The following is a 27907-nucleotide window of genomic DNA, read 5'->3' on the forward strand; positions in this document are numbered from 1 at the left end:
AAAACGCACCAATCAGCTTCAGGAGGCGGGCCTTAATAAATACAGCCGAATCACTCCATTTGCTAAGATCCTCAGCGGAATGAGTTATCGATACGGACAGGTAAGTCTGTCTTCCGGGTTTACATATTTAACACACACACATATATATATATGTATCTTTTATGTCTATATGATTCTTTCATATTCGTCTTACGGTCTAAACCTTTAGTGTAAGTGTACTGGGAAATTGTGTAGAATGACGTTGATTCCAAACGCGTGAACTTAGAAACAGACTTTTTTTTAGGCTAGTCGCTTAGCACTGTAGCTAATATGAAACATTTAAGTGGTAACAGTATTGTGTTTCTGTTGAGAGCGTGCTGTTCAGTCAGGAATCACAGTGTATGAAATAACCATATGTTTTACATCTTTATCTTACATAATGTCATACAAAAAAAGATACAAAACAGAGATGTGTCAGTGGCATGTAATGCTACCTTACTCTTTACCATCCATTTACATACCGTAGTTTTACAGTTATTGTTAGTGGTGTAATATTATAACAATAATAATAATAAAAGTAAGAGTTTACAAGTACCAATTAATATAATTCTACGGTACAAACTTCCGTGAAACGCAAGAGAAGACTTTATAGTATCATATCACTTTCTTTGTATAGAGAAAAAAATGCAGTGAGTGAATGGGGACTAAATATGTAATCCTTTCTAATATATCTCCTATATTAATATTATAAATATTATATAAACTCAGTATAGTAATAAAAGTCATACTGTATAAATGTTAGTATTCCACAGAAGAAATAAACTCATACAGAACAACATGAGCATGAATAAATGACCTAAACAAGTTAATCTGATTATAATCATATCTTTATTGTTTTGGTGATATAATTGCTTTGGCTCATGCCATTTAATCACATCTAATTAATCTCTGTTGGTGTTTTATTGCAGTTCAGCATTTCAAGTTACTCATGTTTATTTAAATACAAACTTTATATTATTTGTTTTTGGAAGGGTTATCAGGGGCCAGGGGGTAATGCTCCCCAGCACCAGCCGCCTCCAGGGGCACCGTATGGAGGTGGTCCCGCTGGTGGACAGTATGGTTCACCTTATGGCGGTGCCCCTCCAGGGCAGCAGTATGGTGGAGGAGCTCCATACGGGTCTTATGGTCAACCTGGTCCAAGAGCGCCGTCCGGTGGGGGCCAAGCTCCAGGTGGTCCTTACGGAGGTTATGGACAACCCCAGGGTGGACCGTACAGTCAGCAGGCACCTGCAGGTTAGAGACATGTAACTCTGTTTTGTTTTAATTTTGCTGAGTATAATTTTGGGTATATAAATATATTTCTAAATTATTTTTATGTGTGTGTGTTTGTACAGTGGCCTTCAAAAGTATTTTTTAGACACTTAGGCCAAACGTAAGGATGTCATTATATTTAATAATTAAAAACATGTAATGAAAATCATATACATTTTTTAGGTTTGATTTGGTCAAGGTTTAGTCAAGATTTAGGGCTAATATGTACACTACTGTAAAAATGTTTGTGGTGTGTAAGATTTTCCATATTTATGTATTTTTTTGTGAATTAAACTTTTATTCATCAAGGACACAGCAAATTGAATCAACAAAGTGAAGTGACAGAAAAAAAAAGTTACCATTGAAAATAAATTGTATTTCAAATAAATAATGTTCCTTGAAATTACTATTTTTGAAAATGTCCTGAAAAAAAAAAAAAAAAAAAAAACACGATTTCCACAAAAATATTAAGCAGCACAGCTGTTTTCGGAGCTGACAGTAATATGGAATGTTTCTCGAGCAGTAAATCAGCTTTTTAGAATAATTTCTGATAGATCACGTGACCCTGACGTCTGGGGTAAAGGCTGCGGAAAATTCAGCTTTGCCATCACAGGAATAATTTGCATTTTAGAATATTAAAATAGAAAACACTTATTTTTTTTAATTGTAATAATATGCACAGCAGTGCGGCTTTGCTGTATTTGTAATCAAATAAATGCAGCCTCAATTATATATTATAATTGAGTCAAATAAATGTGATCTAATTTGGAATGTAGAGGAATAGGAATGTGGTTTGGTATATAACATATATATAACTTTTCTTATCAGAATGTTTCCCACAGCTTCATTCATCTGCAAATGCACTGTAATAGATGTTGGTCCAGCAGGTGAATTTGTCCACATGGTTTCAGGAGTGGTAGGCATCAGGTTTGACTGATGATGTCTGAGTGTCAGAGTTGGCAGCTAAGACTCTGCGAGCCGCTGCCATTTCATCAGGCGTGCAGTGGCTGAGGGCTGTGAAATAAAATCCAAGAGAGAAATTTATGAAGGTACTGCAGACAAGGTCCTTGATCCTCCTGCACTGCAGCTGTGTCATATGCCCCTCACTGAATGACTGATGCTGATACACTGCAGGATGACAGTGTACTTGTCCTGATCCGGTACAGAATGTGCCCACAGGAGAATCAGAGTGATGAGTGTGGTAATTCCGAGCGAAGGGGTTCGTGTTTTTGTGTCCTTCTGCGTTTATGTCGGTAAGTATTCTGTAATGTCATGTAAGAAAGGCTGTCAGATTCAAAGACTGTCCTCTGAACAGTGCTTATCCCTCCCGAGGGATACAGTGACCGTCTGTGCTTCACCAAATTGCACAACTTATTCTTGTCCCTCTTGGGATCGAGACGACACATCGCTGACAACCTTGGCTGGCTCACATTTCCAATATGTTTTGCACATCTGACCTGTAGGACTGCTTGTCCTCATCATTGTCTCACTGTCATATGCAAGTAATGAAGTGTGATCCATTCAGTACACAAAGGAAGCCACGTGTGAATATAAATTAGCTAATGCAATCCCAGCTGTATACGCCAGGGTTGTTATTGTTAACCAAAACTAAAATCATTAAAAATAAATAAATTAACTGAGATTTAAAAAAAACAAAAACAAATGATAACTGCAGTTTCATGTCTATAATTGTATTGGTCAACTGGTTGAGGTTTATATGAGATTTAAAAAGTAATCCTAAATAATATTTTGGTGTGTGGTTCACTGTGGTATGATTTGTTTTGAACTGACTGAATTATCTCGTATCAGCTGATCATGAAGAAATACATTTGCATCTAACTCACTAATGTAGTGTGGTTTCATGATTTAGGTAACATTCCTCCCGGTGTGAACCCTGAGGCCTACCAGTGGTTTTGTACTGTGGATACAGATCGTAGTGGCTACATTAACGGAAAAGAACTGAAGCAAGCACTCATGAATTCCAACAACACCTCTTTCAATGACGAAACCTGCATGATGATGCTCAGTGAGTGTTGCCATTGTTAACATAACCATTCTGATCAAATTGTTAAATTACTGAATGGATGCTTATATCACCGTAGAACGAAATAACAGAATGCTACAATGTCAAATAAACAATACAACAATACAAGTCATCTGATGACATCTCCTGTGCCGAAGGAAATTGAAGCAAGAATCAGTGCTTTGTCTTCATTTCCAGATATGTTTGACAAGACCAAAACCGGACGTGTAGATGTAATTGGTTTCTCTGCACTGTGGATGTTTCTGCAGCAGTGGAGGGCAGTGTTCCAACAGTTCGACCGCGACCGATCTGGATCAATTAACAGCAATGAGATGCACCAGGGTGAGTAAATTACAGGTCAGGAGAGAGACCCAAGATAACATGTTTGCAGTAAAGGTCACATCTTCACGCTGTTATGTCACTAAGGACAGATTCCAGCGTTCCCTTGCGATGCTGTGTTCAGGCTCCAAAATGTACTTGTTTGAAATGGCTCCCAGCTGAAGGATCAATTTACTATTTTACTATATACTATACATATTTACTAATATATATATTTATTAGAATTAAAAATATAACAACTTATAATTTAAGTAAAAAAAAAAAAAATTCTTCACATAAACACATTATAACAAATGCCATATTTAACAAGTTTACTGTTGTTCTACTGAAGCTCCCTCTAAATAAATGCAATTCTCGTCAAGAACAAAAGAAGCAGCAGCTGTGAGTGTGGTGCTCAACCCTAGCTCTGCCCTTTCATTAATTGCTTTAAATATTTTTTACACGTTAAACTGAAAAAAATTAATTGCATATGTTAATGAGCTAATTTTGATAGGACTGCTAAAAAGTGCAACATAATGCAGTCTCCATCTCAGCTGTCTTCCAAAAAATATATTAAGAAATTCTGAGTTCAGAATATTTTCATTTTTGCAGTTTAATGGTAGTGTAAATTTGTCTGAATGGTAGTGTAAATTTGTGACAGTTATTGAAAGAAATCTCGTATGCTCATCAGAGCTGCATTTATTATATATATATATATATATATATATATATATATATATATATATATATATATATATATATATATATATATATATATAAACACATTAAAACAGTTGTGTGAAGTATTATTTTTCCAATGATTTAATTTAGTTCAAAATGTAATTGTGATCTTTCAGAAAGCTCTTGCTGTGATTTACTGTAGCAAGGCTTGCTAATTGTGTTAACCACACTGCATCCATCAACTAACATGTATTTATGTCTGTTTCCTCAAATCACGTTTAAGTGATTCACATATCACTTATTTTTGGAATTTGCAAAGAGATTAATAGGTTTATTGCTCGTAGATAAAGTGATTTTCACAATAGAAGAAAAAATAAACATATTTACAAAAAACTGTAATTATTAAAATGTTCATAAGTAATGCAAAACATTGTTTAAATATAGAAATGTTCTGGAACACACACAAGATGTAGCAGTCACAGAAGTAAGGAAATACAGCTGCTGAGCTTGTATTCTCTGCCTCTTTTCCCATCTAATCCTGCGCCATTGAACACACCATTATTTGTAGAGCCGATTTCATTGTTGAGAAGTCATGAAAAATTGCTCTTGAAATAACTTTCAACTTTCAAATCGGAGCTGTTATCTTGTCTTTTTTTGTGCTCATTGATTTTGTATGGACAAGACTGTTCATGACTGCCAGAGCAATATTTCATCCGCAGCGGTGGTTGAAGCCATTGTAAGGATTTGAATTGGCCTGAAAGTGTAGTGATGATTACTGGTGAGTGACAGAGTGTTGAAAACATGGTGGATACGAACACACCAGTAGAAGGGTTTAACAGGGTCTGTGCAGGAAAAAAAAAGAGGGATTTAGGGACCCTTGAAGGCTTTGATGGGGAAAAGTCCTTCTAACATGTTTCATTTCCAAACCTCCTCCACTTTTTGTTGCCAACTCATATATACCTTTATGTAAAACTAGTGGTTGGCAATGTAAGCATTCCCTGATTTTTATTATTTAGAAAAAAACAAAAAAAAAGAAATTAGTACTTTTATTCAGCAAGGATATATTAAATTGATTAAAAGTGAGAGTAAAAACATTTGTAATGTTGCAAAAGATTTCTGTTTCAAATAAATGCTGTTCTTTCGAGTTCTTTCTGTTCATCAAAGAATCCTGACTGAAAATGGATAATTTTAGTTTTACACGAACAAATATTAAGCGGCAACTTTCCATCATTGAAAATAATAAGGTATGCAATTTGTGCAAATCAGCATTTTAGAATGATTTCTGAAGGATCATGTGACAGTAAAGACTGGAGTAATGACTGCTGAAAATTCAGCTTTGTATCACAGAAATAAACAACATTTTAATTGTATACAAAAATAGAAAACGTTATTTATATTTTTTATCAGATAAATTTAGCCTTGGTGAGCATAAGGCTGAAAAACAAAACTGTATATGGTAAATGTAATGTTTTAATTACCACTGTGTTTCTTATTTCCCAGCATTATCTCAGATGGGCTACAATCTGAGTCCTCAGTTCATTCAGGAACTGGTGAATCGTTTCTCTGCTCGTGGTGTGAATGGGGTTCTCCAGCTGGACCGCTTCATTCAGGTGTGCACGCAGCTTCAGAGCATGACCCAAGCATTCCGTGAGAAAGACACAGGCATGACTGGCAATGTGAGGTTGAGCTACGAAGACTTCCTTTCTGGTGCCGTTACCAGACTGGTGTAAAGGACTGCACAGCAATTCAAAAGATGATCTGATTCTGAGTTTACAGCATGCCACCTCACCCTCTCAACAGTGCCTTTCACTGCAGCTTACCCTGATTTTACATTTGTTCATTTAGCATTGCCACCTAGCCAAATTAAAGCACTCATCGCAAGAGACTACTATTTTAATTGGGTTGTCTGTAATGCAACCAGTTATTTAAGACTAAACTGTTGCCAAAAATATTTGTGGTATATGTAAATAAAATGACATTAGCTATGCAACATGCACTATTTACTAATTAATGGGAGTATGTCACAGAAGTATAATAATGTTTGATTTTCTTTGTTTTAATTAACATTTCTGTACCTTTTTAATGTTAGCAAAAAAATTCTGATTATGATGAATGCTTGAAATGCAAATATTTTTAGGTTTCCCTCCCTTGCTTTATGCCTTTTATTTGATAATATTTATGCCCTCTTAACCACTTTTTTTTTCCTTATGTATTGTATGTTTCTTTATGTATTATGTATTGGGTTTCTTTCTTACGCGGTTTTGCTCACAATTAAACAATGCATTTAAATTCAGACTTGGTGTATCTATTTAATTGTGATGTATTTTCTCATGCATGTGTTGTTTTTAATTTTAAAATAAATGTTTTCATAAAAAAAAAAAAATTATATATATATATATATATATACATACATACATACATACATACATACATACATACACATATATATATATATATATATATATTGTGTCTGAATTGAGTATACCATATGTGTACTTTATATACAAATTAATTGTACTGTACTATTATTATTAGTAGTAGTGGTAGTAGTAGTATTGGTATTATTAGAAATATTATTTAAAAAGAGCTTTAAGTTCATGACAAAAACTCCCAGTATGTTGCAACTGGTCACTGGGTGTCAGTATTGCTTTAACAGGACATCCTGTATTGAACTTATTTATTTACTTTTTTCGCCTGAACGAACGACCCTTGAAAACGTCATTCTGACGTACAAAAATAGCCAATCAAATTGTTGCTTACGGTGACGTAAGGAGGCAGGAAGTTGTCCTGGAGATAGAGGTACGTACACTACGGTCATGAGATTTTATAAACGCACGTGCGAATGATTGTATAGATTTATGAAATATTATGCACTAAATCGTCAGTGGGTTTCCTTATTATGTTTTCAGGAACATGTATATCGTTTCAATGTTGCATTAATGTATTTCTATTGCGCCATTTAACACCAGGCTTTGACACCGGTAACCTTGTTTTGGTAACCTTGATTATTTAATGATCAAGTTATGTTACATAAACACGTAGTTTGGCACTTTAACATAACGCCATTCTCATTTAATTTCTGCTGCCTTATAAAAACAACAGAAAAAAGTACCTTTGGCTTCATGAATGCACGTGTCTGTATGTTATCCTTGAAATTGTCGCTGGGTAACATAGTAATGATTATAAGGCTGTATTGTCAGCTTATCAAAGCTGAATAACTTTCTGGAACTTGGACTGACTTTTTCAGGTTTCTGCAACTATGTGGCCAGTAATCTGGACTGCAGCGCGCACTTATGCGCCCTATGTGACCTTCCCAGTGGCCTTTGTGGTGGGAGCTGTTGGATACCACCTTGAGTGGTTTATTCGGGGAACTCCTAATGCCCCAGGAGAAGAGAGGGGCATTGCGGAGCAACGGGAGGATAGGAAATTAGAGGAACTGACCGGTCAGGACAGCACACAGGTCCTCAGCCTGAAGGACAAACTGGAATTCACACCAAGGGCAGTGCTGGAAAGAAACCGACCGGAGAAGAGCTAAGTTTAATTAAATGTCCTGAAGTCCTGCAAGATTACCATATAATGATGTGAAACTTCTCAGGCTTTGCGCTCATTTGTGACACTCAACGGCCCCAGGGACAGAAACTTTATCAGAAAACTTTTTTTTTTTTTTTTGTGGGATTTGATGTCCATTCCTATGCCACTGCATTCAGCCACCCTAATTACACAGAGTCTTGCTGTAATATTTAGCAGGCCAGCTTGTGGAACTTGGCTGCTGAGAGAATTTTAAAAAACTTTCTTTCTTTGAGACTTCTCAATATTCATCTTTTGCCTTTAGGCATCCAGACACATGACTATATTGCACAAGTCCTAACTTGGAAAGCTTTAATGAGTTTTCCATTTGTGCTCCCTGTCATATGCTTATGAGACTGAAGCTCAAAGAAAGACCACCTTTGTTAAGTTTTGTGTCTGTGTGAATAAAAGTGCATCTATGCAAGGCAACACTTGAGTGGGACTAGAAAATGTTTGAGACGTTTGAACTTCAAGTGGCTGAAGTGATTCAGGACACTCAGAAATTCATACAAGCTCTGTCATTGTTTTTCTTTGCTAATTAGTAATAATGAACAGTGGATAGTGAGGAATGAAAGCCAAGTTCCGTGTCTTTTCGGTTCATGTAAGAGCTCTGCACACACTTTGAATATGTGGATCAGAAGGTTTAGCTTGTATCTCAAACCAAAAAAATAAATAAATAAAAACTTGAAGTAATGCATTTACATTGACTTCTGTGATTTTGTTTGGACAGCTGTATGGTCTGCTTTCTATACTGCACGTTATGTTTCTTTCAGCACGCAACTTGATTAACAGAAACCAGAGAGCAAGACTTTACAAATCTCCAGAGTGAACTAAACAGAGGTCACCCTAACTTTTCCAGCATAAGTTGTGCTTCCTTGCTGCCAACAAGCTAGTGAAACTTTATGAGTGCTGATTTAAATCAGCAAAGGGCATAAATACTGAGACCAGGCACCATTGGCTTGTCTGCTTAAACCTGTTTTCAGTAAAATGTTGTATTTAAAACAATATTTTTCAGATGAACTCAATGAATGGCTTCAAATCGGCCCTAAAACATTTACGTTACTTTAAACTCAATGTAAGTTTTGTTCCGTATTTAACGGATTCTGCCCATGTTATTGTGTATGCTGATTTAAGGGAAAAAGGTGTTTAGTGTCACTTTAAACAAGTGGTTTTCAACCTTTTTGACTTTTATGTCCTTCGATTTAACAGAGATTGACAAAACATTACAAGTGTGAAAGCTAAGTGAGCAGAAATAATGATTATTTTTTCTTTGGCCAATTAAACCAGTCATTGTTATTGCTTAGATATTATTATTATTATTATTATTATTATTATTATTATGCAGCCTTACAAGAATGTCATGCTTGCTTATGGGTCAGATGACCTTCTGTATTTGTACAAGTACTCCTATTCCTGTGTCCAGTAGTTGTGTGAGAGAGGATGTATTGTCTGGATTGTTTGTGCCTATATCCTGGTAGGAGACTGTGGGTTTTGTGCTGGAAAGGTGCTTGTATGTCCCAGAGAACAAACAGCCCTATTATTCCTGAGTGATAGAAAAAAGGAACCAAGCCTTTTGGCCTCTCCCAGCCCCTCAGTCAGGATGTCTACTGCCTATATCTGCACAATTACAGCATGACTGTTCACTATAGATTTCCATCAGTGACATAAAACAATGGAGGGACACTCAAAATTGAGTTACCACAACCGCTTCTACTGTGCCTCTCTGAATCTTTTTAGATAGTTGGAAAACTGGCTTCCATTTCTCTCACACTTCGAGGAGGGAAAATCGAGTGTCCTTCCACTTATTTGGCAAATTTAAAAAAAAAAAAACTTATCCCAGGGTTATTATGTTTATTATATTAAAAGAAAATAAGTTCAAATACTGATAACTGATATGGTGATGTAATGGGTGAAAAACTCATAGACTTAAAATGTAAAATTGGATAAGACACATGCCTTTGACGTGAGAGACCCGGGTTCGAATCCACTGTGAGACACCAATGTGTCCCTGAGCAAGACACTTAACCCCTAGTTGCTCCAGAGGCGTGCAAAACTTTAACATATAGCAATTGTAAGTCGCTTTGGATAAAAGCGTCAGCTAAATGAATAAATGTAAACATAAGCCATGTATACTGCACAGAATATCATAAGAGACTGGTGGAGAGCTTCTTAAAATACCTTAGCAACCATAAAGCAATGAACTACAACCAATCAAAAGCACTTTTGTAAATATATGGCAACATATATTGGTAGTTTTATTGAAACATGTTTCATTGTTAAATACTTTCATGTACTGTGGTGTTGTACTTTCATGTGTTGGAAGAGCTGATGACATCATGGATCTGCTGCAGGTGGGATTTTACCAAAAAACAATGTAACAATGCCCTCCGTTTTTTCATAGTAAGGGCTGAACATACAGTGCCTGGAGTGACCAATGAAAAAAAAAAAAACAATTAGATACAAGCCTATTTCGTCCAGGTTGTTTAAATTCAGGATCCAGTTATCCATGAATTATTTTAGTTACCTGATAGCTAGACATTTGTTCTGAAGATACTTCAGTTTTAATGGTTAATGTCACCTAACATAAATACTAATAAAAGAATGGTGTACAGGTTTGGAACAACATGTAGATAAACATACAATATCAGAATTTTCATTGTTAATCTTTTACCTTGTCTGGAAACTTTAATATATTAGTGTGATTTCTTAACATTCGATTGAAGGGCAAGCACATTGATTTTCAATGCCAATGCAATGTGTTAATTAAACATTCTTGTTATTTTTTAGGCCTCTGTTTTACCTTTGTGGATTTTTTTGACTTCTTGTTATGGCTATCACTGAGAAGACATGGTTCTTAATCACTTCAGCTGACAGGAAGCGCATATTTTTCCCTGATACTGTGGCCTTTAGACACCCTACAGAGAGAAGTTTGGCACTAAGGCTTAAGTCCCCATGGGGAACAGGTCGACTGGCCACTCGAAGCCAACTCTCATCCAGAAAACACCCACACACATCCGAGCCCAGCACATACTGCAGCTTCAAAGGTACGTACAGTTCATAGAGTGCTTTAAAACCGGTTTGTTTGTTTTTCTGTCTGAGGCTGGTAAGCAGGTAAAGGGAAATGCATCAGTGTTTGGAACAATGATATCAGGATCCAGGGAGCGACCCTCAAGTGTGGCAGCTCAATTTAATTGGTGCTACTCTGTACAATTCACCTAAAGACAGATGCAGGCAGTGTCCCTGCTGGGTTACACAAATAGAATGACCTTTGTGACTGTATTCAGCCACGTATCATCATAATAGCTTGAAGAGAGCAGGCATCCATTACTTTTTTTTTTTTCGTATCTATATAATTGTCTTTCTCTTTGGCGGATGAGGGGAACTTCAGAGGTCAGTCCTCACCAGCTGTTTGCTGACCCACACATCTTGTGTAGCACCTCTAAAACCTTGTATTGGCAAGAGATGACAGGCTAACCGTCCGTGTAGGCCTGCTGTGATGGAGAGAACTACACATTGGGCAAAGACTTCAGGTTATGGTTGGCAACCTTACAAGCACTAGACTCATTAATCTTTTATAGACTGGAGCACAACAGCGAATATAACACCCTCTAGTAAAACACCATTTCCATTAGCCAACAAAGCATACCTTTTGAAAGGGGAGAAAAAAAGAGCACCGTTTTTTTTTTTTTTATTATTCTCATTGTATTGTTTTGATTTGACCCTTTCCGTAAGAAAGTGTCCCATCAAGTACCCGTCATTCCCTTTTTCCTGTTACAGATAAAATGGCTAAAAATGACTGCTTTGGAATGTACTGTCCTCATGACCAAACAGGAAAGTAAAGAACTTGATGATATCGGAAGGCTATCTACTCTGAAAACTTTAGAAATATTAAAAAATGACCAAGATTAGTATGAGACGATGAATTTTTGTCCACATTTGTTCATATAAATGTGGCAATGCTGTTGTCGGGAATTTAACCCAGCGCCAACTATGGCAAGAAATATAGACTACGCCACCCCGGAAACTGGCCGGGGACCTACCGGTATACAAATGTATCACCAGCACACAGATACGTGGTGGCTGAGACAGATATCAGACACAGTACACAGAATTCAACAATTTATTCAAAATCACTAATTTATATATACACAATTTATTATTTTAATAAGCACTAAAAAAAGGGATAGGCATGGATCATAAAAATATGAAAGACAAACAATTTTCCGATTTCAGAACTGGGGGACTCAAGTTACTTATCCAATGAACACAGCAAACACTTGTGCTCTAACCACACAGCATCATCACCCACGTTGTGAACACCGCAAACCTACAGCCACACCACCACCACACACGACACTGGCTAGGACTGGTACCCCAATTCTGAAGGGAAAGGAAACAGAACAACATAAGAAACAAAATACCCACATTCATACACAGTCACATATGCACATCAGGTTATTATTTGTCAGAAACACTTATCACTCGCTGCCTGACGGAAACAAGGACACCAGGTCACTGGCAATCCTCACTCACTGGTACTCACAGACTGTGGGCAACACAACAGGTTGTGACGTGTCACAGTATGCATACAAACAAAATAAAATACAATCTTAAGTAAAGCAATTTAAAAGAAACTAGTCTGACAGAGAAACGGCAGTTAAACACAATGGTTGCGTCAAACACTTAATGATTCGTCTGTAATTACCCCCCACAAAGTTAAAGTCAAATTAGTTTGAGGGCAATGAGTCACTTCAGGCCGGGAACGCTAGCGGCTCCGGTTTTCACGGTAACCCCCCAGTGCGCTACAATTAAGTCGGTCAATTTGATCAAAGTATGCAGTACCACAACTTTCACCGTCCAGTAAATGGCAGAAGAGTAGTTGAAAGAATTAGCAGGCACAATGAAGGACAGTCCACCCCGCCCAGAAGCTCTCCGGTGTCGAGACTGAAACGCGTGCAAATACTCTCAAATAGACCACAAAAGCCTGCTGCAACACCTCCTGGCCCCCCGTGTCACTAAAAACACAAAACGTGTTAAATGCAAAATTTGCCGCCTCAGGATCCCCAGCAAACACCTACATGTACACCTATATGAGACATACACATGTGACATACCTGCAGATAATAACTCACACCGACCCGCGCACTCACTGGCGTACGAGTTGGAGGTTTGTAGAGATAGAAGTTTATCCGCATCTAAAAAAATCTCTCCTCAGCCACACTGCTGGACATAAACACGGCGCACACAAGATGACGTCATATCCGTGACCCCCAAATGACATGCTACCTGGATGTCAATCACATCCCCTTTTATACAGGTGGAATGTACCACTTTCCCAAAAAAATGGTTGATCATATCACTACATAAATATTAAGCATGTTAATGTTTTCAGTGTTTTATGAAGTGTTTACCAGGGAACAACTGCTCACTCTGTATATATCGCTTTAGTAGTTGCACAGTTTGTGATTATGCTTATCTAACATAATGCAGTTATATAACCCAGGCTCATTGGAGAAACATACCTGTTGGCAAAATTTCTGCAAAACGATATTTTGAACATGATATGTCCAGCGAGTGTCGCTAAAACCATGATTAGCTTTATCCAAAACGGATGAATATGAATCTGGCAAACTTTTATTCATAAGTTGGTTGTTGTACGAACACACATAACAGCAGTAACATGTTTGGAGTTTTGCGAAAATGTAGATGCACGTTTTTCCAATAATCTTCCCCAACTGGGCATATAGGTGCATTCATGGCATGTTTCAATTACAACTTGTAAAAGGTGTTCACAGCCTTGTAGTACTTGTAATTACAACTTGTAATTTTTTTTTTTTCGTCTTGTACCACCCGACTGCTGCAGCATATACAAACACCAAAAATGGCAGCTGCTTCAGCTGTAAAATGCAGTTATTTTGTGATACTTCTGTTTAATAATTACTGACTGAAAAACTTAATAAATACAAAAGACATACAAAGTTTAAGGCATTTTAAGTACTTGTATTTTTGGATTTGTCTATCCACCTTATTTTTAATGTAAGATTGGCGTAACCATTTTTAACTTGAATAACTTAAACTGTAATAACAACATGGTGTGAACGCAACATACTGTATATATCTAACAAAGACCGAATCATTTTCAAAAATGGAACCAGAACTCTTTTCATTAAAATAACTTTTAAATGAAATGAATTCATAAATAGATTTTAAATATTGTATATACATTTGGTTGGTATAGTTTGACTTTGATTTTGGCCTTAAATACTGTACATTATGGACTTCCTTATCTGTACCATATCTATCATTCATTGCAGCACTAGACTTTAACTTTGCCGTTTTTAGACATAGGCTCAGTGTTTTGAGTATTTCTTGACCTTGAGCCTCTCAAAAACGAATCACTACTTGAGAGGCTCCCGTATATGGCCACATATCACAAAAGGCAGTTCCCTGCCTGTCTAAACAAAGGTAATGGCCCTCAAATGCACAGTCAACCACTAATGGACATTTACGCAAGCCTTGGTTCTCATTTTGTAATCCTCATACATAATGTCTCCGTTTATCTTCAGTCCTGTGATGTTTTTTATGAAGATTGTTTTTAGTTATGGCAGATTTCACATTGCTCATGCACTTTGTGTAGCTAGGGAGCATGTCCTCTGTTAAAGTAGGATCTCTTTTATCCCAGTCTAACCCTGATGTAGGGTAGCAGTCATGCGCCACAGGAAGAAAGAGATGTTTTTTCCCCTCAAATGATGGTATTTGAGCTCTAGCTGGTGCTTTTCTAGAAGAAGTCGCTCTAATAAGTTTATTAATCTCCTCCTCGCATTGATATCTCCTCTCTAGTCGATGGGTTACAGCTAGCTGAATTAGATGGAGAAGCTCCACAACGTTGAGGAGAACAGAGACTGCGGCAATGACCTGCGTGTATATGGTGAAGATTGTTTTTTCTGTGGGTCGGGAGACAAAACAGTCCACCGTGTGAGGACAGGGAAACCTCTCGCACTCGTACTTGGCCTTGATAACGAACCCATAAAGGATCCATAGACCCACAATGAAGCCAATCTCAATGAGAATCTTTAGCACAAGGCTGGTCGCATAAGCACACAGCAGTTTGCCTTTGAGCTTTGAAGGGACTTGAGGTTTGTGATTTTTCTCTATTTCCTTCTCGTTGCTCACTTCCTCTTCCTCCTTTATTACCTCCAGCTTAAACTCGTTGGTTTTACTATGTCTCTGTGTTCTCCCCTCCTCTTCTGGCTTACCTTCTGACCTCTTTGCATTTCTAGTCCTCAGGGCCACGTAGCCAAAGTAGAAAATGGTTGGTGCTGAGACGAAGATGACTTGCAGAACGAAGAAACGGAAGTGGGAGATGGGAAAGGCCTTGTCATAACAGACGGACTCACAGCCAGGCTGTTTGGTGTTGCAGACAAAGTCAGACTGTTCGTCGTCCCATGCAGATTCAACCGCTGTGCCAAGCACAAGCATGCGGAAGAGGAAGAGCACGGTTAGCCACACTCGCCCCACGCCAGTCGAGTACTCCTGACCTTCCTCTAGCAGGTGCTCCAGAAAACCCCAGTCAGCTCTGGACATCCTCTGCACAAGCAGAAATACAGGCTTGAGAATGTGAACCATATATAGAAACACTTTCTCTAAATTATCCAGATAGACCTCAGTAAACAGCATGAGTCACTTTTAAAATTACCTCAAAGGATAATGCCTCTGATTTTTCAGGTTGTCCAGATTTAATAGGGAACAGACTGATTCTGTTTCCATTTCTCCTGCAATTATTGAAGCAGGTTGCATCTGGAAACATATTTTTCTGTTTAATCATTGTTAATTTTGCATGGGCAATTTGTACGTTTGTTGAAGTGAGACCATTTTATCAACAGCTGTAAAATGTACTGGAAGTGATTCTGCAGGCTGTGGAGAAGTTTGGCTTGTTAACATTTGCTCATTAATTATTTAGCACTTTAAGTCATATATATATATATATATATATATATATATATATATATATATATATATATATATATATATATATATATATATATATATATATATATATATATATATATATATATATATATATATATAAACATACACACACGTTTGGGCTTGGTGAAATTGTTTTATGTTTTTGAAAGAAAATGCAATTTATTACTGAGATGACAAAGTTGGATATTCCAGTAATCAGTGTCACGCGATCCTTCAGAAATAATATTAATATATGCTATATTTGCTGCTCAAGCAACATTTCTTTTTGTCACCAGTGCTGCTTAATAGTTTTGTGGAAACTGTATTTTTAATTCCTTATTTAGTTTCAGGATTTTTTAAGTTCAAAAGAATTGCATTTATTAGAAATACAAATAGTTTATGGCATTATAAATGTCTTACCGTCAAGAATGATCAAACAAATGTTTCCCAAACTTTTGAACGATACTATATTGGAATGCACAGTATATAATTTAGCTCCCTATCTGTCAGTCACTACGAGTTATGTCATAGTGACATTAGTTATGACCCTTTGTTATGTCACGACATAACGTTTCCGTTCCCTTCATCAGGGAACAAGGGTTACGTATGTAACCGAGATGTTATCAGCCATGATTAGTGTTTTGGTTTCTTTTTATATATTTTATCAGTTTAATATTGGATAGTTAATTGTGCAGGGTCATTTAGTCAATTTTTATTACATTTGCCATCACCTAAAACTCATTTAGTTAAGTTAATATTTCAAAACACTATGGCCGCAGCATTCCCTCTTGAAACAATTCACATTTATGTAAACATCCCATCAAGACTGCTAGACGACAAACTTTTCAAATCTGTTTGCCTATTTATTTTCTACTTTTGGCTGGAGGCTTGGCTGGTTTGCATTTGCTTGCACAAACAGGCAGATGTGTTCAAAACTTCTAAAATGTTTCTAAGTACTGTGTGTCATGGCTGAAGGGGTTATCTTAAATAGATTTAGCCAGAGGCACTGTCTGAAGCAGTTATGTCTTGTATAATAAAGACATATGAATTCCCAGAAAGTTTAGCTCACTGAGATTTAACGCTGCCAGGAATCCGGTTATCGGTATTCATCTTTATCAAGCAGCACTAAACAGCTTTCAGAAATATCTCAAATCCTTAAAAATCTAATACAGTTTCAAGTTTCAACTTTCTTTCTTCAATATTATGAATACATATGTAGTCTACAGTAAGATATGAATATGTATAGTTTAAAGAAACAAAACAAAAGGACAATAATACGTAATTTGGTTGTCAGTGAAATTTATTTTTTTCAGGACAGCGCAAGTTAAATAAGTTGTTGAATTAAAATGAAATATTACATAGCTTCGCTCTCATAGCGTGGTCAAAACTGAACTCTAAAACAGTTTATCAATGAGTGCTCTTACCTGTCAACCCTGTTTTATGTTTATCCTCGGTTGTCTGTTTAAGGAGATTCTGCCGCTGAGTTTTCTTAGGACTTGTGGTCGAAGCACAGCTGCTTAATCAGAAAAAAAAAAAGAAACAAGTGAGGGAAAGGGAACTTTCCCATGCCTTACAGTGGCCCTCCCACAGGAACTCAGTGCAGGAAAAGGAAAGGATGGATTCAAAAATAGACTTTCTGTGCTGAGCCTTTCAAAGACCAATTTCGTCATGGAGAATTACAGTGTTTGAGAATTAATATTGCGGTCTGACCTATTTTGAACTTCAGTTTCAGGACATATACAGTACATCTGTTTCTACATGTATATCAAAGCTTAACCTTATGTAAAGACAAAATATTGTTTTTAGTTTGTACTTAAAAATACATATTGAGCAAATAATAAAATAATTAAAATAATAACCTATGCAGTTATGTAATTGATGTGCAACTGTATACTCATCAGCAGAAATGTATGAAGAAACAGATCTGTGTATTCTCTGTCTTCACCACAGGGAGGCCCTATAGACTTGCAATAAAGAGGCAGATGAACGCATAGAGGAATGCACATTCTAAACGTGACTAATTATTGTTAGTTAATTGTTAATTTTAGCACAAATCGATCTTTTTTTCTTCTTCTTCCATGTGCAGGTTAAAGAACAACATGAAATGAAATGCTGCCTTAAAAGTCATACTAAACTGATGGCCAGAATAATTCAGAAGGTTCAATAGTAAGCTGGATCCATGTTTCATCCTTCCTAATACCTCAGTGCATTCGATTATAAGAGAAGATTATCTTTTGATTGAGGTAACTCATGCCCCCATGGATTGTATTATTATTATTATTATTATTATTATTATTATTTAATTTTTTTCATCTGGGCTAAATCCTCATGTTTATAGCTCTGGGGGGGGGGGGGTCCATCTGTTTAAAGTGAGTATTTAATTTAAAGCAAAAAGCTTGTTTTGCGCTCACTTATTCAATTTTTGGAGGAATAACATTAATAATTCACGTACATATAAAATATTCATTCTCATAATGCTATTTATCCTCTTCCTTTGTTTGCTGCATTTTGCATAGCACAGGTCGTAGCAAAGAAATCTGCTCCTAAAGCCTGATGAACTCCTTTGGTAATTCCTAGATAACCCTGTGAAAAATTAGTTCATTATTTCTAATTCTTGAGTTAATTTTTATATATATCAACTAACAACCTCAGTATTTATTCCCCATGGTCGTCTTTTCCTTGTACTTGGCATCGCAGAAAGCAGAAACAGTTAACCATTCCAATCAGTGCTGCACCATAAAATCTGTCAATATGCTGATAAGTTACTGACATAAAGACTTCTTTTTTAATCTGCGGCAGGTTACAGGCAAAAAAAGCATTTCTTAAAGCTGGTTAAACTGACATTGAATCACCCTGATGAGTTAAGCTCTCAGTGTAGGATTGTTATTATGATCATAACTGTTTGCTCTGAGCAGTAAAAGGTGCCAGCATTTATGATACCCAACAATTAACCTGGGACACATTATTTATTACATGATTTAGTTATCCTGCATAGTATATTAGGCATTAACAGAGTCATAAAGAATACTCTAATAATGCTTGATACATTTTATTGTTAACACAAATACTATTTTATTAAATAAACTAATTGTTAACATAGAATTATGTAAAGTGAAACAGAGCTGGGGCTGTGAAGCTCCAAAATGACAGAAAATATCATGAACATGGTCCATATTGTGCATTATATTCAAAGTCTTCTGAAGCCTGACATTTTCTTTATTCACTGAAAAAATACTTCATTGATAAACTCTTTGAGTGTTGTCTATATAAAATTTAATTGCAAAAGATGTTTAATTGTTTGTTTGCTTGCTTTGTTATTGTTTTGTTTGTTGTTTGTGTGTGAGGACAGCTAGGGCCAACACATCCCGCGGCATCAGAGAAGCTAAGAGAGAGTACTCCAGGAGGATAGCCCATCAATTCAGCGACAGCAGAGACACTCGGAGCCTGTGGCAGGGGATACAGAACATTACGGACTACAAGCCCTCACCGCGGACGTGTGACAGCACCGTCTCCCTGCTGCACCAGCTGAACACCTTCTTTGCTCACTTTGAGGAACAAAACAGCACCACTGCATAGAAGACTCCACATCCTCATGGTGACTAGGTGATGACGCTGACCCTGGACAGCATGAGGAGATCCCTCAAAAGGACCAAAGCACGAAAAGCTCCTGACAACATTCCTGGGCTTGTACTAAGAACTGGCTGTTAGACTGAGTGCAACTGGCTGTTAGACTTTCTGACTGGAAGACCTCAGGCAGTACGGGTCGGCAGAAACACATCCAGCACCATCACAATGAACACTGGGGCCCCCCAAGGATGTGTTCTGATCTCCCTCCTCTTCACTTTGCTGAAACACGACTGCGAGGTAAGCCACCTGGCCTGGTGGTGTAGTGACAACAATCTCTATCTGAACGTGGAGAAGATGAAGGAGATTGTTGTAGACCTCAGGAGAGTACACACTCAACATGTTCCTCTGACCATCAATGGTGCAACTGTGGAGAGAGTGAGCAGCACCAAGTTCCTGGGTGTGCACATCACAGAGGACCTCTCCTGGACCGACAATACTGGCCGCAGTACTGCAGTACTGGCCAAGAAATCATAGCAGCGTCTCTACTTACTCCACAATCTGAGAAGAGCCAAAGCCCTGGACCTCATCATGTATACCCTCTACAGAGGCACCATCGAGAGCATCCTGACTAACTGCATCACTGTGTGGTATGGCACCTGCAGCATGTCCTGCCGAAAGACCCTTCAACGCTGAGTGAGAGCTGCTGAGAATATCATTGGTGTCTCTCCCCCCTCCCTCCAGGACATTTACGGAACCCGTCTCACCCGCAAAGCCCTATGCATCGAAGGTGACCCCACACACCCATCACACAGCTTCTTCAGTCTGCTCCCATGAGGGAGGAGACTGTGGAGTCTCCAGGCCAGGACCAGCAGACTGAAGGACAGTTTAATTCATCAGGCTGTCAGGAAGCCCCTCCCCTCTTTTGCCCCCCTTCAGCTCTTACATCCCCAGGTCCTTCCACTCCCCTCTCCCACCAACAAACTCTGACCTGCTCCAGACACTTTGTGCAGCATTGTTCGGCTCACTACCTCACCTCATTCAACTACCTCTTCAGTCAGTTTATATAAAGAACTGCTCTCTGAGCTTTTTGTCATTTTAAACCAAAAATTGTCTGAATAAGCTCTTTTGCACTACAATCTTTTTATCTGCACTGTTTGTTTACTTCAGTGGTTTGCACTCTTTTTCTTATTTGTATTTTATAATTAAACTGTATCTATCTGTATTTTCATGTTCTACTCTAAACTGTTATCTGAATACACCATGGGTCTGAGAGTAACGCAATTTCAATTCTCTGTATGCATGTGCTGTACATGTGGAACAATTGACAATAAAGCAGACTTGACTTTTTCTTGGCACAAACTTTTATTTTTGCTTTTTATGTAGTTTTGTGTTGAATTTTTTTGTTTTGTTTTGAGTCAGAACTTAGAATTTTCAATGATTTGTTTATAAATTGGACTAGACAAGTTCTTAAGTTCAATGATGTGGTTGCAAAAAATGTTGTCAACTCGCTTGAAGTTTATTCCTAATATCATTTGACCTAACGGCTTATGTAGTTTACAAGTCATTCTTTTTGAAGCTTGAAAGATCCAGTCCTCTATTGATTCTAATTGTGTTGAAAAGAACGGCCAGTACATTATTAACATTTTCTCCTTATAAAAGAAATATTCACACAGGTTTGGAACAAAATAAGGGTGAGTAAATGGTGATTTTGTTTGAACTAATACATTAACTAGCCTACTAATATTGTTACCATTATATAATGTTGGAGTTTACCGATCATCTTGGAGAATCATTCGAGAGAGGCAGAGGACAGCTGTGTGGGGGCACATTCTTTGGATTCAATAGCTATCACGTGTTTCATGTCTTCTGATTCAGACTACACATGGGAGGTAGAGGCTGTGACCGCACACTAAATTCAGAGGTGACCTTTAGCTGTGATTTGACACAAGCCTCAGTGGAAATTTGATTTTGGTTTTGTTATGTCCTGCAATTGCCAGGACACCCTGTGTAATGGAGACATGTTGTGATATGTCTTGTGCATGACAAGGCCATGTGATCGCTTGAGTAAATATCAGTGTCCCTACTGCCTGTCCCAGAGTGTGCAATACATGAAATGCATGAAACAAAAATGTGGGCATGACATGAAAATATAACCGAGTTTATGAATCATGAAATAGCTTTGAGCTTACCAGTGCCATATGAGCCTGACTGTGATTTAGAAAAAATCTCTAAATTGCGCTGATTGATGAAACATGCATTTTGAAAGTGTGTTGTGCCGTGTGTAAAATTGAAGGCTCTTTATGCTATTACAGCACCAGACACTAATCAGTCATTACTCAACCATGCAATAATAAATGTGGCTTCTCCTGTAATTATGGACCTGCTCTCTCCTCTCTTTATCATACTTAACTAAGAACCCGTGTCTAAAGGAGAAATTAAAGTCAATATCGCACAATACGTTTCTAAATGATCATTTACTTCAATGTACTAAAATTACCCTCCACCAGATGTGTTTCACCCATCACAAATCATCAGTTTCATCAAAGCTTGTATCACTGTCAAATACAATTATAGTGCATAGTGGCGGGGGACTGTCTCTCAGGTGCTTAATTGAATCTGTACAGGAAGTACAGAATGATGCAAAAATGTTACCATAATACTGAGGCTGCATTGCTTCCAGCACTGTTGCTGAAACTTACATCAGCGATTCAAATGGGAAGCATGCTTAATGAAATTATTACAAAGGGATATATATATATCAGAATGTCTATCAGATTAGAATTTGGCTCATACAGTGACATTACAACTTTGAGATGTTGTACAAAGTATAATGCTATTTAATTTATGAGTACCTGAAAAATATAATGTCATACAATATCATTTTATCATAAAATAAAATCATTATTGATATGCTATATACATGGAAGTAATATTTTTTATTTTTTTAAATTGTTTTTCATTTTAAAATCCTTTTAAAAATATCACTGCTTCCACAAAACATTAAGCAACTGTTTTCAATAGTGATGATACTAAGAAAAGATTCTCGAGCAGCAAATCAGCATATCAGAATGATTTCTGAAGGATCATGGATTATTTCATATTATTAAAGTTTTACTGTATGGAATAAAATACAGTCTGCATTCAATCACAAGAAAAGTGTTTACAAATGTATTGAAAGAGAGAGAGAGAAAGAGAGAGATACTGAACAATTTAGTGTTTCAAAACCATGCCAGCCAAATATTTGAACTAATAATATTTCTGTATGCAAATGTTACAGTGCCGTCACTGTTGGCTGTTAGATTTGTGAAGTTTTATCAGTGTACTTCAGTGGGACTTGCTCTTTAATTGGGGTGCTTAAGCTGAACTGAGATCTGCTGCAGCAAAGTTGCTTTGTAATCATTCTTCCAGTCGCTGGCCAAGGTGCTGAACATAATTAAATCTTTGCATGCAGCAGAAGCGGGACTTCACCCGTATAGTATCCTCCTTTGAGTCTTTGTGTATTTGTTCCCATGAAAATGTAGCAGTTTAGTACTCTAGACTTTGATTTGGAAAGGCATGAATGTTTTTTATGCAGTTTTTGAAGAAGTCATATTCCCACCGGCTGGATTACTAATGTGTGTGCAAAGTCTGCAAAGTTACGCTGCATTCATTTGCACAGAGTCTGAGTTGACACCAGAGGCTGTGAAAATAACACTCATGCCAGCCAAAACGTTGCCTGAGCCAGATAAAAAAGAAACCCCAAAAGCGTTTTGAATATTAAATGGATGGTGACAATGTGTTACTGACACTATGGAACCACAATGCTGAAAGCATTAAATTAAGTCCAGTGATTACTTTTATGTGTTTTAATGAATGACTAGGATGAGGATATAATAATAATAATAATAATAATAATAATAATAATAATAATATTATTTTTAAGAGTTGACCTTAAAGTAACAGTTCACCCCAAAATTAAAATTATCTGAAAATGTACTTATCCTCAGGCACATTTTAAGTGAACTCTTGCTTTAAAACATGTGCTATATATGAAGAGTTTGGTTTCAAAACGCAATAAATCTATTTTGATTAATTTGAGAAAAAAAAAATGTTTTCTTTACCAAGAAAGTGGCAAAATGAAAACCAGTATTTTCTGTTTCAAACTTTCACATATAGCATCTTTAGGTTATAATAACATAAAAAAATAAGAATCTAGGTTTTTGATTTTTTATAGATTTATTACAAAAAATGAACTGAAAAATGCCCCTAAAATGCAATAAATCCATGATTTTTTTTTTTCTCAAAATGCAGCAAATCCATTCAATCAATATTAAAGTTATGTTTCATATTGAAACTGATGAAAATACACAACATAGTAATTTGATCCACATATAACAGCCTCTGAACTTTGTCAATACTAATTATATTATATCATAATCAATACATATATACAGGCACTGGACTAAAAATACATCAATCAGTAATCGCTTCCCAAATTAATTCAACAGGTCATCTTGTTAATGCTATGAATTTATTACAGAAATAAAATATTATTATTATTTTTTTATTTTTTTTTTTTAAATAACGTTTATTGCATTTTGGAACCAAACTCTTCATACAAACAGCACCCAGCATGCACTTTGGTATTACTGCTTAACTGTCACTTTAGCAACTTGTTTTGTAATATAGTCAGGTTTTGTATGCTGAGCGTTGACGTATCTGCCTTGTTAACAACCAGATATAACAAGGCTCATAATAGCGCTACAATTATCTTGGCTATTTATTAATGACAGAAAAATTACCCAGCCTTAGTGATCCAACAGGAAATTGCGCTGTAGTGCATTGTTGTATTGTATGAAACAACTGTTAAATCCTCGTATCGATAATTACTCAGGCATCTCTTAGCTTCCCCTTTAGATTATTTTAATAAGTCACAATGACGTAGCCTAACAAAAAAATTAGGCAGATATTACAGAAGCTTTATCCGTCTGCCACACCAGTGTACTTTTCAGAAATGTAGCATCCATTCTAGTTAAGTCATTTCTGCTTAATGTCAATTTGACCCCGAAGTAGGCTACACGGTACTGGGGGAACAACTAGCTCCTTTGTTTCAAAGCACTGTCGATTCGTTGCTCCATGGATCCCGCATAAGTTCAACATGGCATTGCACGCGCTGATTTTATCCTTCATTTCAAAACTCTTAAACCACTGTGACATACCAGCATATTCATTCATTAAGAAGCACATTCGTTCTTTGGATGTATTTGCATGTCGTCTCCTGTGTGCTCGCATCTCTCTGCCCCTCCTCCCAGTGAGGTGCTGCGGGGAGATCCGCGGACCAATGGAAACGCGAGGCTGGGACAGAGGGAATCCTGAGCGCTGCTGTCAGGATCTCAAACAAAGGCGAGTAACGGACCGTCCGCACGCGCACCGAACCCTCGGCCCGGAGGAATATTGAATAGTATCAGTACGGGAATGCGAGTCTGACCTGCTTACTTAAACGCAAGGTAAGCAGAATGCGGATGCGTCTTCAATGCTTAGCGTGAATTGCGTGGTTTTACTGGGGTTTTTGAGTCCTATAAGTTAAAAGCTGGCTATAATATGCAAAGATTCATTGGAAGCTGTCACAGTGCACATGGATTTACCTTTCAAGATGATCTAGCCACATCATAAGCATGCTTTTGATGTTAGGGGTATGGTTTATCCCTCAAAGGATGTGTTACCCATGCTGGAAGCACATCCAGATGGGCATTTCCTGCATGACAAGCTAGCCTGTCCCTATTTTCATTTTTTAAGATGACTAGTGGGTTATCTTAAGCACCTGTAGTAAATGAACCCATCAGCCTGGCTTCATTCAACAAGACCTTTGCGGCAGTGATAACTTGACAGCACTTGGAAGTTTTGTCACGGTGCACTGGAACCGTTACGAATTTGAGGGCTGATCAGGGACCCCTGATCCTTGGAGCAACTTAAGTTAATGAATAATTGACTGCTGACTGTGAAAGCCTGTCCTGGACAGGGATGCGCTAAGCAGAATCACACTCACCAGTTATGGTGCTAGATGGATTATACAGGTCTGGAGGAAGACTGTCAAAGCACATCATATGTAAAGGCTTTTGAGCTATAGGTTAGAGGTTTTGAGATACAAACTAATATGTATAATGTGACCTGGATGAAATCATGTGATTCTGTGAGAAGGGATTGATTAAGATTGGTCTCCTTTCCCAGTTTGTTGCACGAAAGCTATGGGCCGTGTACATGGAGATTTAATGAACTAATTTTTTTAATATAGGATCTGAAAAAGGTTTGGGATGTGTTTTTGGGTCTTCAAGGCAAAATTTCACTAAGGAATTAGTATTTAAATATGAATTCTTCTCAGTGTGACTCATCTGAACAGCTATTGTCAGCCTATTTTTCATATCACTGGTGCATATAATTTAATTCAAGAGAAGTGGGTCAAAATATGATAAACGTGTCATGAGATCATTTGCAATGATCTGTTGTCTGATGTCTTGATGGTACTGGTTTGCCAGTGTGCTGTGTAGTTTCTGTAGCTCGAGCAGAGGCATACTGAATAAGTAGGTTAACTAACTGCTCATTGACTCAATTATATTCCGCCCTTATTTAGAAAAATGAGACATGAACTGCTAAGTTTAATTCATTTCACTCTGCTGGCATAGAGGCTTTTGCTTGGGGGGGAAGAGAACATACACCTAATTGTTGGAAGAGAAAAAAAAGGGATCAGAGCTAATTATGCCAAGATCAATGCTTTGGTTATTTATATCCTCAAAATCCGTTTAATTCTTTTCATTGTCAAAAAGAGAATATTAATAATAATATATTAAAAGAGCCTGAGATAATGGAAGCGTATTCATGAATACACGACTATGTGTTTTATCTAATGTGGGTTTTTTCAGCATCACTGATGTTATGTTGGAATCCTTCTATTTTTCACGTTACTTGCTAATTAAAGTTCATTGTATTATAGCCACATGAGAGCAAAGGGGTTTAATTTAGGTTTGAGACTGGTGCGGAGCAAGCAAATGCCTTTGCTGTTGACTTTTCCTCCCTCAGCACTTGACCATTGCCTTAACACGACTGCCCTGCCTACTTATAAAGTAAGCCTAAAGGGAGTTACACTGCAGGCTATCTGACTGTCCATTTTTATTTGGACCACAACAGTACCTCATTCTCTCAAGGCACAGAACAGTTCCTTCAGCATTTTCACACATATTCATGTAGCCTTTACGCCGTAGGCTATGCGTCAGTTTTCATTTATACTTCTGCATCGTTGTCCACGTCGATATGCAGTACACATGCAGATCGCTAGTTTGCCGTGTCCCCGGGCATTGCTTGTGTAACCCGCAGACCACGGCAAGAGCCAAAGAAGAAGCAGCGTCAGAGAAGCATTATAGCCATGACAGTGGCAAATAAATATCAAATCATCAAATCATTAGTTAAAACTACAAAAAGGAGACAACAACGGAACAGGACTCAGAGAGTAGTTATCCCCTCTGAGATTCCTCCTCGGGCTCCTGATTTCTCTTGATTTAACTCAAGCACAACGCCAGAGCACTATCCAGACACACTGATTATGAAGATTATCTGCTATGAGGCTATGGATTTATCATTGGGCCTCATTTATGAGCAGAATGAACTGTTAAGAGGTGGCTCTGAAGTAAAGTTTTGGATTTTTGAAAGTGACCGTATTCTTAAAATGTTAGTAAAAAAAAAAAAAAAAAAGTAATTCACACCTGCTCTGAACCATGTGTCAAATTTGTTTCAAAATATATGTTCAATGGAGTGATCCATACTCGTTGTGCCACATGACACCACTATCAGTCTGACCACACTGAGTATCCCATAGTAAAAAGGCCATTTTGCATTGTGGTTATCAATGCAGGAGTTTACGGGTATCTGAGTGCTTTATGAGCCAGTCCTGAATATACAAGAAAACGTATACGTCCAGAGCATTTTCTTTGGCTCATACAATTAGGTTCAGTAAAGAATGCTCTACTTCTCAAAAACATTTTTTAGCTCTATGTATTTTTTTAGTTACTATACGCTTCTTTGGAGATAAAGTTTTAAGTTAATGATATCAGCATGCTGGTTTCTGTGTTATTTAAAGCATCAGATGGTTCTCAAAAGTAGGGGTTTTAAAACTTTTACTTCTAAGGATTTTGAAGAGACCCACTGACTAAAATATAAAGATTATGTTTATATTGTCATGTATATAGATTTGTTTTCATATCATATAATATATGATCATATTATATCAAATATTATCATCATATTCATAATTTAATTTAATTTATTAGCTTTTGTGTGGCTCTACATCAAAGCCAAATACGATTATTGACTATTATCTGGATTTTTTTGATTAATTTAACACATTTTCACAGCTACGTTTTAAAGGGGTAGTTAAGCCAAAAATGAAAATTCTGTCATTAATGACTCACCCTCATGCCGTTCCAAACCCGTAAGACCTCCGTTCTTCTTCGGAGCAGCGTCACT

General features: G+C 37.2%; 3 protein-coding genes across 3 annotated transcripts; 2 read left to right on the top strand and 1 right to left on the bottom strand.

Moving 5' to 3' along the window:
- The first annotated feature begins 13 nt into the window (after positions 1–13).
- LOC113091769 (peflin) lies at positions 14–6605 on the top strand. Its single transcript, XM_026257401.1, has 5 exons — positions 14–100; positions 1011–1272; positions 3161–3316; positions 3512–3655; positions 5813–6605. Exons 1-5 carry the CDS (start codon positions 80–82, stop codon positions 6040–6042), a joined length of 813 nt encoding a protein of 270 aa, XP_026113186.1. The 5' UTR covers positions 14–79; the 3' UTR covers positions 6043–6605.
- Positions 6606–7037: 432 nt separating this feature from the next.
- On the top strand, positions 7038–8580 carry LOC113091758 (small integral membrane protein 12). The gene is made up of 2 exons (XM_026257388.1): positions 7038–7111; positions 7560–8580. Exon 2 carries the CDS (start codon positions 7572–7574, stop codon positions 7845–7847), a length of 276 nt encoding a protein of 91 aa, XP_026113173.1. The 5' UTR covers positions 7038–7111; positions 7560–7571; the 3' UTR covers positions 7848–8580.
- Positions 8581–11985: 3405 nt separating this feature from the next.
- On the bottom strand, positions 11986–17398 carry LOC113091756 (gap junction alpha-6 protein-like). The gene is made up of 4 exons (XM_026257386.1): positions 17272–17398; positions 12994–15466; positions 12734–12894; positions 11986–12425 (listed from the first exon to the last, which is right to left on the bottom strand). The coding sequence occupies exon 2, from the start codon at positions 15461–15463 to the stop codon at positions 14417–14419; it is 1047 nt and encodes a 348-aa protein (XP_026113171.1). The 5' UTR covers positions 15464–15466; positions 17272–17398; the 3' UTR covers positions 11986–12425; positions 12734–12894; positions 12994–14416.
- Between the last annotated feature and the right edge of the window lie 10509 nt (positions 17399–27907).

The sequence above is a fragment of the Carassius auratus genome, unplaced genomic scaffold (assembly GCF_003368295.1).
Source record: "Carassius auratus strain Wakin unplaced genomic scaffold, ASM336829v1 scaf_tig00214282, whole genome shotgun sequence".
Taxonomy (NCBI): Eukaryota; Metazoa; Chordata; class Actinopteri; order Cypriniformes; family Cyprinidae; genus Carassius; species Carassius auratus.